This window comes from Scardinius erythrophthalmus (assembly GCF_964197995.2).
Source record: "Scardinius erythrophthalmus genome assembly, chromosome: 25".
NCBI lineage: Eukaryota > Metazoa > Chordata > Actinopteri > Cypriniformes > Leuciscidae > Scardinius > Scardinius erythrophthalmus.
In genome coordinates this window covers 2,480,354-2,499,931 of record NC_138245.1, presented here as the reverse complement: position 1 = coordinate 2,499,931, position 19,578 = coordinate 2,480,354, and the positions used below count along the sequence as shown (strand labels likewise).

General features: G+C 37.4%; 1 protein-coding gene across 2 annotated transcripts in view; it reads right to left on the bottom strand.

Annotated features, from left to right (window-relative positions):
- Positions 1-2,672: 2,672 nt before the first annotated feature.
- The window catches only part of arfgap1 (ADP-ribosylation factor GTPase activating protein 1), a 51,250-nt gene continuing 34,344 nt past the window's right edge, over positions 2,673-19,578 (bottom strand). The window contains exons 10-13 of one of the 2 annotated variants that reach the window (XM_081358300.1): positions 14,078-14,134; positions 10,948-11,007; positions 5,225-5,301; positions 2,678-4,023 (exon numbers count right to left, since the gene is read on the bottom strand). In XM_081358300.1, the coding sequence (XP_081214426.1) occupies positions 3,756-4,023; positions 5,225-5,301; positions 10,948-11,007; positions 14,078-14,134 (462 nt within the window). In that variant the 3' untranslated portion in view covers positions 2,678-3,755. Of the gene's footprint in view, positions 4,024-5,224; positions 5,302-10,947; positions 11,008-14,077; positions 14,135-19,578 lie in introns of both variants that reach the window. The other variant, XM_081358301.1, reaches the window with a different exon arrangement.

Below are 19,578 nucleotides of genomic sequence, written 5' to 3'. Positions count from 1 at the left end.
ACGATATACTGTACATACAGAAACAGAGCAGTATACAATTAACACCAGTTAATGGTAAACTTCTTTCTTGGATCTTGTGTATTATAGGCTTGAAATTGAATTCCCTCTAAATGTGTTATGGGCCATGAGGACTGTCTGGTTAGTAAAAAAAAAAACATCAAAATATGATTTCATCCAGTAAAAGTTAACTTTACATGGTAATTTGTTTATTGTAACAACAACAAAGGGAAAAGAATGCCACCGATTACAAATGGAATGTTCAATATTTTTTTCTTTTTGTTTTGCCTACCTATGAATTAAGAGGCATTGTTAACTCTTACATTCTAATTACATGTACAATCAAGATATCAGATGAAAGCTTATCTTCCACTCTTTCTAAAGGTGTGCTCAGTTTGGTTCTAGCATAAAGTATCAGGGAGATATGGCTCACGATTCATGAATATTATTAAACCGTTTTAGCATGTTTGGGTGATTCTGGGAGTTAAAGCCGAATTTGAGGTAGCATTGTTTTGACCCTAATTACAAGTTTCCAGCAGCTTGTTGACCGGGTTGGCCACCCAGGTTGTGATCCTCAGACATCATAGATTTCATTTTTATATGACAACCTTTTACAGCAGCCCATGTCTGATTTCCTAAAAAACAGGTGTTTTGCCCCCTGGGTAACACATCTCAAACATGACCTGCTCTATAGAATTAAATTGCTAATTTAAATTGCACTGTTTTTATTCTTGCATTGTCTATTCTGCTGTTTATTGACAAAGCTGCTTAGACATACTCTATAGTTTCTAATGTTTTTACCTTGTGTTTTGACCGTTACCTTAGTACTTAGTTTCGTTCCTTCATGTGAAAATGTGTATGGAATGACAATATAGACCCGAACCCTTAAAATGCAGAAATACTGAAGCAAATATAAACCACATCAGAGAAGAGAAGCACATCAGTGTGTGTGTGTGTGTGTGTGTGTGTGTGTGTTGCACATATGAACTGTCATGTTTTCATCTAACTTTAACTTGAACTAAATCTTGCACACATGTACATCACTGGATGCATAAATGCGCGCGTCAGTGAAGTTTGACTCGTGTACGCTGACGTCATGAAAGGAGGCTCCATCACGTGACATCAGTGACATTGAGTATCCTCTCTGCTGAACATCTGTAAATGAGCTGACAAACACACGTTCAGCAGTTCACTGACTGTGACAGTGTTTAATGCTCTTATGCCACCTCTAGATCTTCATTTTTTTGTGTCGCTGCAAGCGGCTGCTATGGATACAGCTTCACTGTTACTCCGTCGTCATGGAAACACATTCATTCTTGGACATATAAGCACTGTCTCTGAACCCATGACCTCATCGCTGCAAGCACCACACACTACTGTTTGAGCTATTAAATTCCCTTAAATCATCCGACATCAGAATTTTAACTGTGTTAGGGTGTAATAAAACATTATAGCATCTCTGAAGCTGACACTGTACAATGTTACAGTGTTATATAACAATATTCAGCCTTGAGTCACTCTAAAATTACATATTTCCATCATTAGAAATCCATCATGTGCATTGATTTAGTCCCCCTGTGGTAAAAATCCAGCTTTTAATGTTGTTTATGTGTCTATGTGGTGTTTTTAATATGCTTTAACACAAACCATGTGTAAGTTCATAAGTCGACAGCATTGCTGAGTATTTCCTCCTTAAAACTGCAGTGAACCAAAGACAGTCTCAAAAACACGCTTTGAAATCGCTGGTGTTTCTGACGTCACAAACTACCTTGTAACCAATCAGATCAACGAGTGATCGTCAACCAGTGGATCTCTGAGCTGAGTGAGTGAGTGGAGGCGGGGCTCATTTGCATATTCATAGAACCGCGCATACTAAATGAGGCAAGGGTGTCGAGTTACATTCAAGATATTTTAAGGCATGAACTTGCCTTAAAGGTAAAAGGTGAGTTTTAAGGGATAAAATGATTGACTACAGGAGGACTTTAAGGCTTTAGTGTTTGTGGATGAGGCGTCTTCAGCTTCAGATGTGAGTTCGGGTGGAGATCGGCAGCTCAGGGTCTGGAAAGTGACTTTGTACCTCATTGTGAAGGATTCAAAGATTCAATGCCAGTCCAATCTTGAAATGACAAGAGCTTATGAGGAGCTGCGCAGCAAACACTGATAGGAAAGTCATGTGAGGCTGTATGAACACAGAACAGGAGAGGACCGAACACTGAGCCTTGAGGCACACCGCAGATCTGTGATGCCTTTGTTTATGGCCCATTTGAAATCATTTCCGGGAAGAAACTCCTGATTCCTCGACCCATCATATCTTCACATCACGTTACATTTTTCTAAACGTCATAATCATTTGTTAACAAACAAGTATTCATTACTTCAATGAGCTCATTGTTTCTGCCTTCAATTATTACATTGTTTAAATTAATACGTTTAGCTAACTGTGATTTGTATATGTACATTTCTGAAATACATAACTTAGACAGTCTCCTCTGATTACAGATCACTCTAAATTGTAATGTGGACTCGTGCATTTTCTGCAAAGCTGCTTTGAAACGATGTGTATTGTGAAAAGCGCTACACGAATAAATGTAAAATGAATTGAATATGTGTCATCCACTCCATCTGTGATAAACCCAGCATGCTTATACGTTCAAAATCTGCACAGAAAGCATCTTCAGCTGTCAGATCATGACCTTTATTAGTCTCATTGCTTTCACTTCTCAGTAAAATCAGGTTGAAATGAGACCAAGTTCAGAAGTCAGGTGGTGTTTAACGCTTTATTAACTATACCATTTAACTAGCAGAATATAGTGTAGCTCGCCCATGTTCCCGGGTGTTGTTACAGCTCAAACATACGGTGTGTTTCACAGACGTACCTGTCCGGTACATCCACACAGAAGCAGATATCAAATCACCGGATCATCGAACACATGATGTTCGGATGGATAATAGAAATGTTCAATATCATAGAGAGATTCAGGGTGACCTTGACAACAACACAGTAAACAACCACCTTATTACCGAGGTAAAGAGAAACATCCCGTTCAGCCGAAATCACAAACAAAAGAGAAATAAATAACGTTTTGAGTTTTACATGAAACCTTGTGATAATTTGTTCTCGCATGTCATAAACACATTTCACATCTGGAATGACGACATGAACAACACGCAGCATTCACTACAGAAACAAATGAACGAACAGAATACACAGCATGATTATAAACGCCCAAAATGCTTTTAAAAATACCAGCGATTTCCACAAAAGGCCGTGAGGTGATGATGTCGAACTGAGGGATCGTAACTAAATGTTTCATGCTTCTACTGACAAACGTTTGGTTATTGTCATGATTACATAATTAACAGGATGACATAATATCAACATGAACGCATAATAAACAGGATGATTTATGACGACTGAATGATTCTGCTGATAAAAATGCTTTTTTTTTTTTATAGGAATCTGTCATATATACGTATAAAACAAAAATTCATGAACAGACAGACAAACAGAGTCAGTCATGACGAAGGAAAGCCACTGCGATCCGCTCACATTTTCAGAAAGTTTATGATCCACAGACCACAAACAGCAGATGACATGCAGATCTCTGCTGGTGTCGACATGAAACATTACACTGTGATATCAAACATCTCCATCATGGACAGAGAAAGGGTCGGAAAGACCTTTATAAACTCATTCTCAACATTAAACGAAGGACGACGAGCGAGGCGACGAGCGTCAGAGGTGTGTTCGAGCCGGTCTACCAGCCGCTGTTGTCCCAGGAGTCCTCGTTGGGTTTCGACGGGCTCTTCTTGTTCTCTGCGCCTCCAGCTTTCTCCCAGTCGTTGTCCCAGGTGTCCCAGCTCTCTCCGGCACTGTTCTTATTGTCGGCGTGAGCCTCCATGCTCCAGCTCTTCTCCACAGAATCACTGGGAGACGCGCCACTCCCGAAAGTTTCCCAGAAGTCCTTCTTAGGAGCTTGAGTGCCGAAGGTATCCTGGTTCTGATAACCTTCTTCATAAGCAGAACTGAAGAAACAAAAACAAAAATCAGCAAAAAGTGATTGGTTACACTTTATTGAGTGTCCTTGTTACATGTACTCACCATAGTAATAACAGTAAATTATGCGTAATTACATGCAACTAACCCTAAACCAAACCCTAACCCTATAGTAAGTACATGAAGTTAATTAATATTACTCAGCACTTAAATATATAAAAGTAGAATTTTTAACAACGATTTTGATCAATTTATTTGGTAACACTTTATTTTACAGTGTCCTTGTTACATACAGTGGTGGCCAAACTTATTATTTAAGAGTTTCAGTTGTTATTTTCCAAGAGGACAATGACCATAAACATTCGTCGGTTACACTTTATATATAGGTGTCGTTGTCAGTGTAATTATATATTTAAGCACTGAGTGATATTAATTAACTACATGTACATACTATAGGGTTAGGGTTTGGTTGAGGGTTAGTTGCATGTAATTATGCATCATTTACTGTTATTACTCTGGTAAGTACATGTAACATATGTAAAAAGGACACTGTAAAATAAAGTGTTACCCATTCTTCTAACTATTGCCAGAACTACCCGTGACAGAAGGAATCTGCTGGAACACTGAAAATGATGGACTGGCCCGTCAAAGTCCCGACTTCAACCCCATCGAGCAAATTTGGGGCGAGTTGGAAAATAAACGGGACAGATCTATTGCACATTCAAAGGAAAGCCTTGGGCTTCAGTTGCAGAAGGCATGGGAGAACATTAGTGTGGAAGTTCTCAGGAAATATATTGGCACTATGCCTGAGAGATGTGATGCTGTAATTGCTGCAAAAGGTGGACATACCAAATATTAAAGTTAAAAGTGGATAAAAACATTACGACTCACTTCATCTGATATTTGTTGTGCTCAGAGCAACCATCTGCATGTTTCATGAACATTATGAGGCAAAAAAATAAATAAATCAATATTTTCAGATCTGTCAGGTGTTCTAATAATTTTGGCCACCAATGTTGTGTGTATTTACCATAGTAATGACAGTAAAATAGGAATAATTACATGCAACTAACCTTCAGACAAATCCTAACCCTACCCTAACCCTATAGTAAGTACATGTAGTTGATTATTATTACTCAGTACTTAAATATATAATTACACTGTAACGATGACACCTTAAAATAAAGTGTAACCATTTGTTCGATCCTTGTTGAATAAAAGTATAATTACCCATCATCAGCGGCGTCTTGTTTCCCACCGAAGAACGATGTCATATCCTTCCAGCCTTTAGCACCTGCACCCTGAACCTGAACGAACACAGAGCGACTTAAAGGGAAAGTTCACACAAACATTTAAAAATTATCCCATGCTTTACTCGCCCTCGAGTCTTCCTAGGTGTATGTGATGACGAATATGACGGAGTTATGATCAAAAATATTCTGGCTCTTCCAAGCTTTATAATGGCAGTGAATGGAGGATGAGATTTTTAAGCCCAAAATCAAGCATCAATCCATCATAAAAGTGCATCTATCATCATAAAAGTGCATCTGTCCATCATAAAAGTGCATCTATCATCATAAAAGTGCATCTGTCCATCATAAAAGTGCATCTATCATCATAAAAGTGCATCTGTCCATCATAAAAGTGCATCTATCCATCATAAAAGTGCATCTGTCCATCATAAAAGTGCATCTATCCATCATAAAAGTGCATCTGTCCATCATAAAAGTGCATCTATCATCATAAAAGTGCATCTGTCCATCATAAAAGTGCATCTGTCCATCATAAAAGCGCATCTGTCCATCATAAAAGTGCATCTGTCCATCATAAAAGTGCATCTATCATCATAAAAGTGCATCTGTCCATCATAAAAGTGCATCTGTCCATCATAAAAGTGCATCTGTCCATCATAAAAGTGCATCTGTCCATCATAAAAGTGCATCTATCATCATAAAAGTGCATCTGGTAAGTATTTATTAAAGGGAAATCCAAAATCAGTAGTCAAGTCCAGGCATGGGTCAAAATCCGAATAGGCAATCCAAAACGAGACACAAACAAGAACAGGCAGGAAACAGAATACCGAAGTGGCTGTGAAAAATACAAGGACTCCGTGACACATACTAAAACAGACAGGGTTATATACACAGGGAAACTAACAATGAAACAGGGAACAGCTGAAACAATGATGACGGAGAGCTGAGTGTAATTAACAGTGATTGGTACAGACAAGGATTGTGGGGAATGTAGTTCAATATGTGGATGACACCGTGGGGAAGAGGACCTCAAGTGGATACCAGAAAAACACAAACCAGACACTGTGACAATCTGTCCATCATAAAAGTGCATCTATCATCATAAAAGTGCATCTGTCCATCATAAAAGTGCATCTGCGCATCTGTCCACCATAAAAGTGCATCTGTCCATCATAAAAGTGCATCTATCATCATAAAAGTGCATCTGTCCATCATAAAAGTGCATCTATCATCATAAAAGTGCATCTGTCCATCATAAAAGTGCATCTGTCCATCATAAAAGCGCATCTGTCCAACATAAAAGTGCATCTGTCCATCATAAAAGTGCATCTATCATCATAAAAGTGCATCTGTCCATCATAAAAGTGCATCTATCATCATAAAAGTGCATCTGTCCATCATAAAAGTGCATCTGTCCATCATAAAAGTACATCTATCATCATAAAAGTGCATCTGTCCATCATAAAAGTGCATCTATCATCATAAAAGTGCATCTGTCCATCATAAAAGTGCATCTGCGCATCTGTCCACCATAAAAGTGCATCTGTCCATCATAAAAGTGCATCTATCATCATAAAAGTGCATCTGTCCATCATAAAAGCGCATCTGTCCACCATAAAAGCGCATCTATCATCATAAAAGTGCATCTGTCCATCATAAAAGTGCATCTATCCATGATAAAAGTACATCTATCATCATAAAAGTGCATCTGTCCATCATAAAAGTGCATCTGTCCATCATAAAAGTGCATCTGTCCATCATAAAAGTGCATCTGTCCATCATAAAAGCGCATCTGTCCAACATAAAAGTGCATCTGTCCATCATAAAAGTGCATCTATCATCATAAAAGTGCATCTGTCCATCATAAAAGTGCATCTGTCCATTATAAAAGTGCATCTGTCCATCATAAAAGTACATCTATCATCATAAAAGTGCATCTGTCCATCATAAAAGTGCATCTATCATCATAAAAGTGCATCTGTCCATCATAAAAGTGCATCTGCGCATCTGTCCACCATAAAAGTGCATCTGTCCATCATAAAAGTGCATCTATCATCATAAAAGTGCATCTGTCCATCATAAAAGTGCATCTATCATCATAAAAGTGCATCTGTCCATCATAAAAGTGCATCTGTCCATCATAAAAGCGCATCTGTCCAACATAAAAGTGCATCTGTCCATCATAAAAGTGCATCTATCATCATAAAAGTGCATCTGTCCATCATAAAAGTGCATCTATCATCATAAAAGTGCATCTGTCCATCATAAAAGTGCATCTGTCCATCATAAAAGTACATCTATCATCATAAAAGTGCATCTGTCCATCATAAAAGTGCATCTATCATCATAAAAGTGCATCTGTCCATCATAAAAGTGCATCTGCGCATCTGTCCACCATAAAAGTGCATCTGTCCATCATAAAAGTGCATCTATCATCATAAAAGTGCATCTGTCCATCATAAAAGTGCATCTGTCCATCATAAAAGCGCATCTGTCCACCATAAAAGTGCATCTATCATCATAAAAGTGCATCTGTCCATCATAAAAGTGCATCTATCCATCATAAAAGTACATCTATCATCATAAAAGTGCATCTGTCCATCATAAAAGCGCATCTGTCCATCATAAAAGTACATCTATCATCATAAAAGTGCATCTGTCCATCATAAAAGTGCATCTGCGCATCTGTCCACCATAAAAGTGCATCTGTCCATCATAAAAGTGCATCTATCATCATAAAAGTGCATCTGTCCATCATAAAAGCGCATCTGTCCACCATAAAAACGCATCTATCCATCATAAAAGTGCATCTATCCATCATAAAAGTGCATCTATCATCATAAAAGTGCATCTGTCCATCATAAAAGTGCATCTGTCCATCATAAAAGTGCATCTATCATGATAAAAGTGCATCTGTCCATCATAAAAGCGCATCTGTCCATCATAAAAGCGCATCTGTCCAACATAAAAGTGCATCTGTCCATCATAAAAGTGCATCTATCATCATAAAAGTGCATCTGTCCATCATAAAAGTGCATCTATCATCATAAAAGTGCATCTGTCCATCATAAAAGTGCATCTGTCCATCATAAAAGTACATCTATCATCATAAAAGTGCATCTGTCCATCATAAAAGTGCATCTATCATCATAAAAGTGCATCTGTCCATCATAAAAGTGCATCTGCGCATCTGTCCACCATAAAAGTGCATCTGTCCATCATAAAAGTGCATCTATCATCATAAAAGTGCATCTGTCCATCATAAAAGCGCATCTGTCCACCATAAAAACGCATCTATCCATCATAAAAGTGCATCTATCCATCATAAAAGTGCATCTATCATCATAAAAGTGCATCTGTCCATCATAAAAGTGCATCTGTCCATCATAAAAGTGCATCTATCATGATAAAAGTGCATCTGTCCATCATAAAAGCGCATCTGTCCAACATAAAAGTGCATCTGTCCATCATAAAAGTGCATCTGTCCATCATAAAAGTGCATCTGTCCAACATAAAAGTGCATCTGTCCATCATAAAAGTGCATCTATCATCATAAAAGTGCATCTGTCCATCATAAAAGTGCATCTGTCCATCATAAAAGTACATCTATCATCATAAAAGTGCATCTGTCCATCATAAAAGTGCATCTATCATCATAAAAGTGCATCTGTCCATCATAAAAGTGCATCTGTCCATCATAAAAGTGCATCTGTCCATCATAAAAGTGCATCTGCGAATCTGTCCACCATAAAAGTGCATCTGTCCATCATAAAAGTGCATCTATCATCATAAAAGTGCATCTGTCCATCATAAAAGTGCATCTGTCCATCATAAAAGCGCATCTGTCCACCATAAAAGTGCATCTATCATCATAAAAGTGCATCTGTCCATCATAAAAGTGCATCTATCCATGATAAAAGTGCATCTGTCCATCATAAAAGTACATCTATCATCATAAAAGTGCATCTGTCCATCATAAAAGTGCATCTATCATCATAAAAGTGCATCTGTCCATCATAAAAGTGCATCTGCGCATCTGTCCACCATAAAAGTGCATCTGTCCATCATAAAAGTGCATCTGCGCATCTGTCCACCATAAAAGTGCATCTGTCCATCATAAAAGTGCATCTATCCATCATAAAAGCGCATCTGTCCACCATAAAAACGCATCTATCCATCATAAAAGTGCATCTATCCATCATAAAAGTGCATCTATCATCATAAAAGTGCATCTGTCCATCATAAAAGCGCATCTGTCCACCATAAAAACGCATCTATCCATCATAAAAGTGCATCTATCCATCATAAAAGTGCATCTATCATCATAAAAGTGCATCTGTCCATCATAAAAGTGCATCTATCATCATAAAAGTGCATCTGTCCATCATAAAAGCGCATCTGTCCACCATAAAAACGCATCTATCCATCATAAAAGTGCATCTATCCATCATAAAAGTGCATCTATCATCATAAAAACGCATCTATCCATCATAAAAGTGCATCTGTCCATCATAAAAGTGCATCTATCCATCATAAAAGTGCATCTATCATCATAAAAGTGCATCTATCCATCATAAAAGTGCATCTATCCATCATAAAAGTGCATCTATCCATCATAAAAGTGCATCTATCCATCATAAAAGTGCATCTATCCATCATAAAAGTGCATCTGTCCATCATAAAATGGCTTCAAAATCTCATGCTCCATTCACTGTCATTATAAAGCTAGGAAGAGCCAGGACATTTTTCAATATAACTTTCAATTATATTAATCTGCAAGAAGTATGTCATATGATTGCTTGAGGGCGAGTAAATCATGGGATCATTTTCACTTTTGAGTGAACTATCCCTTTAACCCCACTGACTCGAAGCCATTCGATTACACAGACAGGATCAAATCACAGTGTTTTAAGACCCTTTCACAGCCGACAGATATTCAGCAGATAAATCAGACACCCAGGTAAATATAAACTTTCAATAATGCCATAATGCATTCATAACAGACAAATAGACTTCATGGATTTAATCTCACTTTATTAATCAGTGTTTGCGCTGCTGATCTTGATGATTTAGCACTGTGTTTCATTAGTTTGCAGCTTCATGCTCAGTGTGAACAGTCCAATGATCATGTTTCTCTGCTGTGGTGTGAAAGGGCCTTTAGGTTATTCGGTTTAATCCTCACATAACTTGAGATATGAGACGATTTAAAGACCCCATGAAATAACCTGATGAGAATTTTTAACATTTTCCATAGAAACATGAAGTTTTGGCATAACATTAGAGAGAGTTTGTGGCATTTGCATTTGTTGTTTAATATCCATAAGGTTGGAGAAGCGCCACATAAAGCCTGATGAGATGCTCAATGTCAGTCGTATCTTGGTCTGTCATCCCACCAGAGACTGTACATTTAAAAAGTGTTTCATGGGGTCTTTAACGCAAGCATCCATGATTACTGATTTATTCGCACACACTTCCTTCTCATGATTACGTTATTTCTAGATCATCATACTCACCACCATAACCACAATGCCAGCAAGAAAAGCAAAGAGAGAAAGAAGAGTGAGTTGAGACACAGAAAGAGCACATGGTTTCTCTCACACACTCCTCGCCTGACCCAGATCACGACGCGCCGCTGAACATCAGCGAGGCGTCAGATGAGTGTGAGCAGAAGTGTGTGTGAGAAACACCTCAGACTCGTACCTTAGAGGCCAGACCTGTGATGCCGACGGCCATTTCATCAAACAACTTCCCCTCCTTCACCTAGACGAGTCAGCAGAAACGCACTGTGTGTGAACGCGATCGACACGTGACCGACACACTTCACACTCGGCAGAACAACAACCGGATTCATGATGTTTGCAGTGAGTTCAGTGAGATTCACATAAAAACATTTCACCACGAAATCAAAAGAAATTATTAGGAGTGTAACGATACCCTCCTGTCACGATTCGATACATATCACGATACTGATATTTTATTGTGATACTCCAAGACATATGATAAAAGGTTTACAAAAAATTAAGTTAAGCTAAAACATTAAATGTGTAAATGAATAGTCTTGAAACCCAATGCAGGACAATAGAGACACCAGAATAACAATATTCATGATTCTGAAGCTGAAAACACTGTATTATTGTAGATGAATATGCTTTCACTGTCACTGACTAGATATATTTATAATAATGTAGGACACTTTTACTGGGAACATCAGACATTTGGCATTATCAGGACCCACACATATCCCCCACTGCTTTATATTCAACATTATATAGTAGTTTAAAGTAGTTCTGACACTAAAAATCTCTCAAAACTTGAAAGTAATTTTCATTTTGGGTGATCTACCCACAATACATACATAGTCACCATCCGCGATACATATTGTAGCATTTTTGTATAGCGATATACTGTGACACTCCTAGAAAATAATAAATGACTTTGCATAAGACATGACTATTTTAGCTATCTTTATTAGCTTTATCCCATTTTTTTTAATTGACAATTTACAGCAAAATATTCCTCATTTAAATAATTAAAGGGATAGTTCGGCCAAAAATTAAATTAAACCCATGAATTACTCACCCTCAAGCCGTTCGAGATGCATATGTCAATCATTTTCAAGACATCAAGACATTTTCTAAAATAACTGAAAATGTGTTCGTCTTCGTCTGATGACATATGCATCTCGAACGGCTTGAGGGTGAGTAAATCATGGGTTTAATATCATTTTTGGCCGAACTATCCTTTTAATGCGCAGAATAAAGGGGCGGGGCCTGGCTGAGTTAGTTAGTAGTGTGTAAGGGGCGGGACATTTCCCAAACACACTTGAAGCGCTCGACCAATCACAACACGCTGCTCCTGGTGAACTTTGTTGAAGGGAAAAATAGGTCCTCTATAATTGAGTCGCTGGCACATCTTACCCCACAACCTCTGCTGCACCTCAGCTCACAGTGAGCAGTTTAAAGGTTCTTTCACACTGAACTGGACGTGGTTCGCATGAAACACTGGTAATGTGAAAGCGGTCGTGTGTCATCATAGCTGATGATGATGTCATTAGTTCGACAGACGGTGGTGATGATTTACCTCGAGTACAAGCAAGAGTGTTTTCAGATCATGCTCATGGTTCCCAGATTGTAAATATTAAGTAAAGCACCGGGCAGAAAATGTATCAAGAGAAAAGCTCTGATTGGGGGATTTCAAATCTTGGCATCTGGCAACCGCAAACATAGTAGAGACTAGTAGAGAATAATTTGTCTCCTCTTTTCATTTAAAAAGATTAAAGAGATTTCTTGATGGTCAATGATGGTCACAGTTATGTCTAATGACGTTTTTTACGTTTGATTCATGGGGATAAAAGGTCATCAACTAACATGTGGATTCGGGTCGCAGCACATGTGACCAGCGAGAAATACTGGAATTCATGACTAACCTTAAAGCTACACTGTGTAATTTTTTAGTTGATTCTTAGCAAAAAAACACTTAGTTCTTTCAAAAATATATGTGCTCATTAATGTATATTTACTTCTTTCAAGTAATAAAGTATTCTCGTAAGTTTATAATCTGCCATTGAAAGTACATACGGGTCAGGGGTTCGAATGCCGGTCGCCATGTTGCCCCTCCATCTTGAAACTACATTAGCCAAAGAGGGACATACCTGTAAATTCAAGCTTCGCCTTTCGCGTTTTACACTCAGTGACACAGAGACGAATGCGAGGGGAGATTACTCGTGACTGCCGGCAGATTTGAAAGATTGCTGATGGAGGATCAGGCCTATTTTCGAGGACATGTAGCAGAGTCGCCAAGGAAGCGAAAGAGAGAATTAAAACGTCAACGCGACAGGCAAATCAGCAAGACCAAAGTCAATACTGGAGTAACTTTTCCCAGATGGAAAGAGCTCATGAGGAGCAAAGATTTTAAAACGGACGGCGAAGTTGCCTGCTTTCTTCTCGACAGGTAATTCAGCCTATTTGTGTAAATTCAAAGTTTTATAGTTGCTTGTCTAACCATAGCGTGGTTGTGCATAACGGCAGAACGACCTCTAGTATAACTTGCGTTACTTTTCCTCGCGTCAATGGTGAAAAAGTATTGTTTACCTTGTAACATAAATCTGTGCTGCGACGGATCACAGGTGATGAACAGTTTTAAAGGCGCAATTGGACGAAGTCGAACTGGAAGCCATGTTAATCTTGGAATAATACGGCCACCGTAATATTCACTGGGTAGTCATATACAATTTCACCGCTAGATGGGGGAAATTATCACACAGTGTAGCTTTAAGGTTGGGTTTTGACATTTTATTTTTTTTTATAAATAAAATTAATACTTTTATTCATCAAGGACGTATTAAATTGATCAAAAGTGACAGTGAAGACATTTATAATGTTACAAAAGATTCTATTTCGAATAAATGCTGTTCTTTTGAACTTTCTATTCATCAAAGAATCCTGAAAAATAAAATGTATCACGATTTCTACAAAAATCTGCAGCAGCAAAACTGTGTTCAACACTGATAATAATAATGAATGTTTCTTGAGAATCAAATCATCATATCAGAGTGATTTCTGAAGGATCATGTGACACTGAAGACTGGAGTAATGATGCTGATATTTCAGCCGTTTTAAATTGTAATAATATTTCACTGTTTTTACTGTATTTTTGATTAAATAAATGCAGCCTTGGTGAGCAGAAGAGATTTCTTTTAAAACATAAACTAAACTTTTTAATGGTAGTATCCATTTTTAAACCTGGATGAATTTACGTGGATATAAAATGTATTTGTGTGACATCCATGTGGAAAATGTAATAACCAGACGAGTTACAAACATGATGTTACCTTCTCTTGTGTGGGCTTGATGACACTGTCATTCAACGTCTGGCCCAATTCAGTAGCCTGAGAGAGAAACAGAAGAGTGAACACACACACACACACACACACACACACACACACACACACAGAATATGACCTATATCATTAGGGCTGGGCAACCATTAATCGCATCCAAAATAAAAGTTTGTGTTTCCATAATATATGTGTGTACTGTGTATAAATAAATACACACACATGCATGTATACATTTAAGATTTTTTTTATTTATATAGAAAATATTTATATAATATAAATTACATGCTAATATTTCTTAAATACATGCATGTGTGTGTATATATTTATGCCCAGTACACACACATATATTATGGAAACACAAACTTTTATTTTGGATGCGATTAATCGTTGCCCAGCCCGATCATACACACACACACACACACACACACACACACATAAAACAAGATGAAAACATGAGTCACAGCACATGCATGACAGACCATGAGCCACTACATGAGGCGCGATTGGTCACATGACCTTTGAACCCAATGCAGCAGGAGAGTGTATCGTTCGCAGTGAACTGTGGGAATGAAGTAAAGCGATGACATGCACACTGGAAACGACCAGTCTACACACTGAATCAGACACATGATGCATGTGACAGGTGTTCAGTGTCCGCGCACACACACACACACACACACACACACACACACACACACACACACACACACACAGCATGCGGTGAGTGTTACCGGCTCAGGCGGTGGTTTATAACCCCGTAACTTCATCCACAGCAGCGGCAGAGACAGAATAAAGCAGCGGATATAAACTACAGACGGAGACTGTCAGTGTCGCTGTCAACTACAGTAAAACCAGCATCCGTCCCGTGGCTCATTTTGACCTGAAACATTTTTTTTTTGAGTGTTCATCAGAGGGGTCCAAGACCTTAGGACTTTTGTTGCACTTGAACCACGAATACACACACACACACACACACACAAATTAATGGATTTGAGGATTTAAAAAGTAACAAATTTGACCCCCTTAGGAATGTGAGGAATGCTTCAGTACACATAGAAAAACCTAAAAATGCTAAAACTTTACCAAAAAATTATTTTATAAATATCTACATGTGTTTCTGAATGCATACTGAAGAAACTGACTTTAGCCTCCTGGGACCCAGAAAAAAAAAGTTTTTTGAATTTAGTTTTTTTCCATGTCATCACACTGTTTAGATCACAATAAACAAATGGTAAAAAAAACATTTTTGCAAAATAATATTTTATTCATAAGTTATGCTATGTCCTCTGTAGTGGACGCCAGGACTAAGTTGTTTAAAAAATAAAATGACATGAAATTATATGTATAGGCAAAAACAATGGGATTTTTTTCCCAATCACCAATACATTTGGGGGTTTCAGGATTTTTTCAACCAAAATTTGTATGAAGATTATTCTCAACTATGTTATGAAAGAAATAACGGAATGAATTGATACACCATTTTACATTATGCAATATGTGGGTAAAATGTCCATAAATTAATATTCCCATTCAATGCAATGTATATATAAACTGTATCTAATGTGCACCTTAATGTGTTCTTGGAGCAACATTTAATGAAAAAAGAAGTGTAATAATTGGAGTAATAATTGGCAACATTTTAATAATAATATCTAATATTTCATAGGAATATTGATGTATAATTTATTTCCATATTCACTTGTTGTGTCTCACAAAATGCCTGATAAACATGATTTAAGTCCTGATGTCTCTACAGTAGACACGTATGAAATCAATGCCCTGTTCTGTAACAGAAAGTATTTTTTTTATTTGAAACCCCTTAACATTTTCCTGAGATGTTGTTTTATGAAATACAATTTGAAAAGTAGTCCAATTTAAATTATAATTACAATATATTATCATATTTCCATAAGAATGCTACATTTGATCACTAAATTAATGTCAGATATTTTTTAAAGACCAAGGAGAAGTTGTTTTCATGGTGAAACCTCCAAACATTTGGTGTCTCTGAAAAGTCCTGAATGTGCTCTTTACAGGACACCCAGGTTGTGTCATGTGACATGTATGATGTCAGAGAAATTCACTAAAATATAATGTCCACTACAGTGGACAAAAGTCTATTCTTGGGTCCCAGGAGGTTAGGACCCAGCGGAACAGCTCATTTGCTCCATGTAGAGCTATAAGGCCATCTAGAGTCATGAATATCATGTTATATAATTAAGAGTTCGGCAAAGACACTCAGTGTAAGATATTTTGAGCTGAATTAAAAGGTTTATGCATGAAATTGTGAGTTATTCTGAATTTAAGTTGAAAGAATGTGAGAAATTTGCTTAAATTACTATTTATTGATCTAATCTAGTAATTTAAAAGGTAAATAAAATACAAAATAACCAAAAAAATCTCCAAAAATTTGCATTAAAAATCAAAATGAAATAAAATAAGCTTTCTCGACAAAAAAACAAACAAATTAATTATAATTGTAGGGCTTCGGGTCATTTTGAGCGGCGAGGGAAGGATGAGATCTACTGTATAAAGTGCTGAGTGAATAAACATGACGTGACTGTAATGCTGACTCTCAGAGAGACTGTGAACACATCCACATCGCTGCGATCAGATGCTTTCTGAACCGCTGTTCTCTCACCGCTGTGTTTATTTAGTTATTGAGAGGAAAGTGTACAGCACATATTTACATATTCATGTGGACGCCGTCTGCGTGTTGGTTAACAGTATTTCACTGCAAGGGTATTTCAAACTTCTTTTTAGCCCTAAGCGAAGAATGGGAAAAAAACTTTGTTCTTTAAGGCCCTTAAAGGAATCGTTGACATAAACCACCATTTCTTTCACACCAAAGCCATCCAAGATGTATATGATTTTCTTTCCTCAGCCAAAGAGAAATTAAAGTCCCCCTGTAGTTAATCATTTTATCCCTTAAAACTCATCTTTGATCACCAAAATTACATATTTAAAAGTTTTTTCATTGGAAAAAAAAGTTCATGCCTTAAAATATCTTGAATGTAACTCGACACCCTTGCCTCATTTAGTATGCGCGGTTCTATGAATATGCAAATGAGCCCCGCCTCCACTCACTCACTCAGCTCAGAGATCCACTGGTTGACGATCACACGTTGATCTGATTGGTTACAAGGTAGTTTGTGACGTCAGAAACACCAGCGATTTCAAAGCGTGTTTTTGAGACTGTCTTTGGTTCACTGCAGTTTTAAGGAGGAAATACTCAGCAATGCTGTCAACTTATGAATTTACACATGGTTTGTCTTAAAGCATATTAAAAACACCACATAGACACATAAACAACATTAAAAGCTGGATTTACGCCACATACTAAATGAGGGAAGGGTGTCGAGTTACATTCAAGCTATTTAAAGGCATGGAGATTTTTTTCAAGGAAAAAACATTTAAATATGTCATTTTTAGAGGATAAAATGATTGACTTTTTAAGTGGTCCACTCATGCGTGTATCCTCGGTGTAATGTGCATATGTCATGCGAGAGGTCATGAACTCAACCGTTTTGAATAAAGTCCAATAAAGCTGCCGAAATATGGATTTTATGGAGAAAAATCCTGCTCCCAATTTCTCTTTGGCTGAAGAAAGAAAGTTATATGCATCTCGGAACGCCTCGGGGTGAATAAATGAATCATTTTTTGGTGAACTATTCCTCTAAAGGTTTCTAGAGCTGTTGTCCATGTGTTCCTCCAATCAGTCTTTCATCTCACAAGTTATTCAGGCTCTGTGAAGAGGAATCAGGACACCTAATGCCGGCTTCATCTGAGAAACATGAAGTGTGTGTTCAGACATGTGTGATGTAAACTCGAGCTGGGAACCGATGCAGATCTGACGACTGATTCTATTCCCATTCACAAGCTCTCGGTTTCCATTGCGACCTCAATTCGATTTCAATTTAAGAGCAAATTTTGAGATGGAAGAGGCATGATTTGAAAGCTGATACTTAAATTCTTATCAAAAGCAACGGATAATGTGATTATTAGATGGTGGGAGTGCTACAAATGATGTTTAGTGACGCATCAACTGAAAACACCATGGATTAAAAGATCGATCTCTAATTTTTCAACGAAAATTATGACTAAATATCGTCGTCAACGAACCTTTATCACGTGACGAAAACGAGACGAGACGCAACGTAAATGCTGGTCATGTGACCATAACTATAATCAAATGTATAACGCAATATTGTTGACGAATAAAAACGAGACTAAATGTGGTTTACAAAATAAAAACTATGCTAAAATGTTGACCAAAACGAGACGAGACGAAATGTTATGACGTTATTTCGTCTCGTTTAGTGGCGTTATTATTATTTTGCAGTATTTCTGTTTCCCGTGTCTCACTTCAGGGGCTGCATCAGGTCTCACTGCGCAGACGCAGGCGACGTCACTTCCTCAAGCCCCACTCGCGGCATTATTTAGAAGATGCAGCTGCGGTGAGTTAGCGTAAACGACAACAAACAAAGTTAAGTCTGACGCCCGTTTCACACACACTCCGTGTGCAGTGTGTAACATGGTGCAGGAGCAGCACGCGCTATAGTGCTTCCACATATGCTGCGTTTGCAGTGCGTAACTGATCCACGGCTGTACCACAAACACATACTCTCTATTTTTATTTCAAATCCAGAAGTTATCAGCTACTTTTATTAAAAAAAAAAGTTTTGTCAGCATTGCGATTCTCTTTGTACACATATACTCTCTTTAATAGACGTAATTCACTTTTATAATACACGTATTATTCAATGCATTACTTCTATCTAGATTTATAAGCAAGTGGTAAAATATTTAACCATGTACTTATATAAAAATAATTTAAAAAAATCATTTTAAAAACAAAAAAATCATTTTAAAAACAAACATTTTAAATTAAAACTTAAAACTTGTTTTTCCACCTCCACGAATGAGACGAGTGTTACTTTTCTGTTCTCTGCTTTTGCTATTTTTCCATGTGGTAGGCTACACTATATTGACTGGGTTAAATAGAACTGCATTACTAAAAAGAGACTAGAATACAATTTTCATTGACTAAAACTAGACTAAATGTCATCAGTTTTCGTCGACTAAAAATAGACGAAAATAGTCATGGATAATTCTGACTAAAATAAGACTAAAATGCTCAGACTTTTAATCGACTGAAACTTGACTAGACTAAAAAGAGTATGAATGAGACTAAAACTAATAAAAACTAAAATGACAGCTTGACACAAAGACTAGACAAAAACTAAAACTAAAACAGGCCGCCAAAAACAACACTATTAGTCGGCTGATCACAGAAAGAAAAAGCGCTCTAATGTTAACCTAGATAAATGTGCGCTACTATTCGGCACACATCCAAGTGTGTGTGTGAAGTTCAGAAGCTAAACTAGCAGGACATGTTTAACTAGACGTGCTTCTCTCTCTTCCACTATACGTGAGTCAGTCAACTTCATCTCTGACAGACTCAGAAAACACTACTTTATTAAAGGGATACT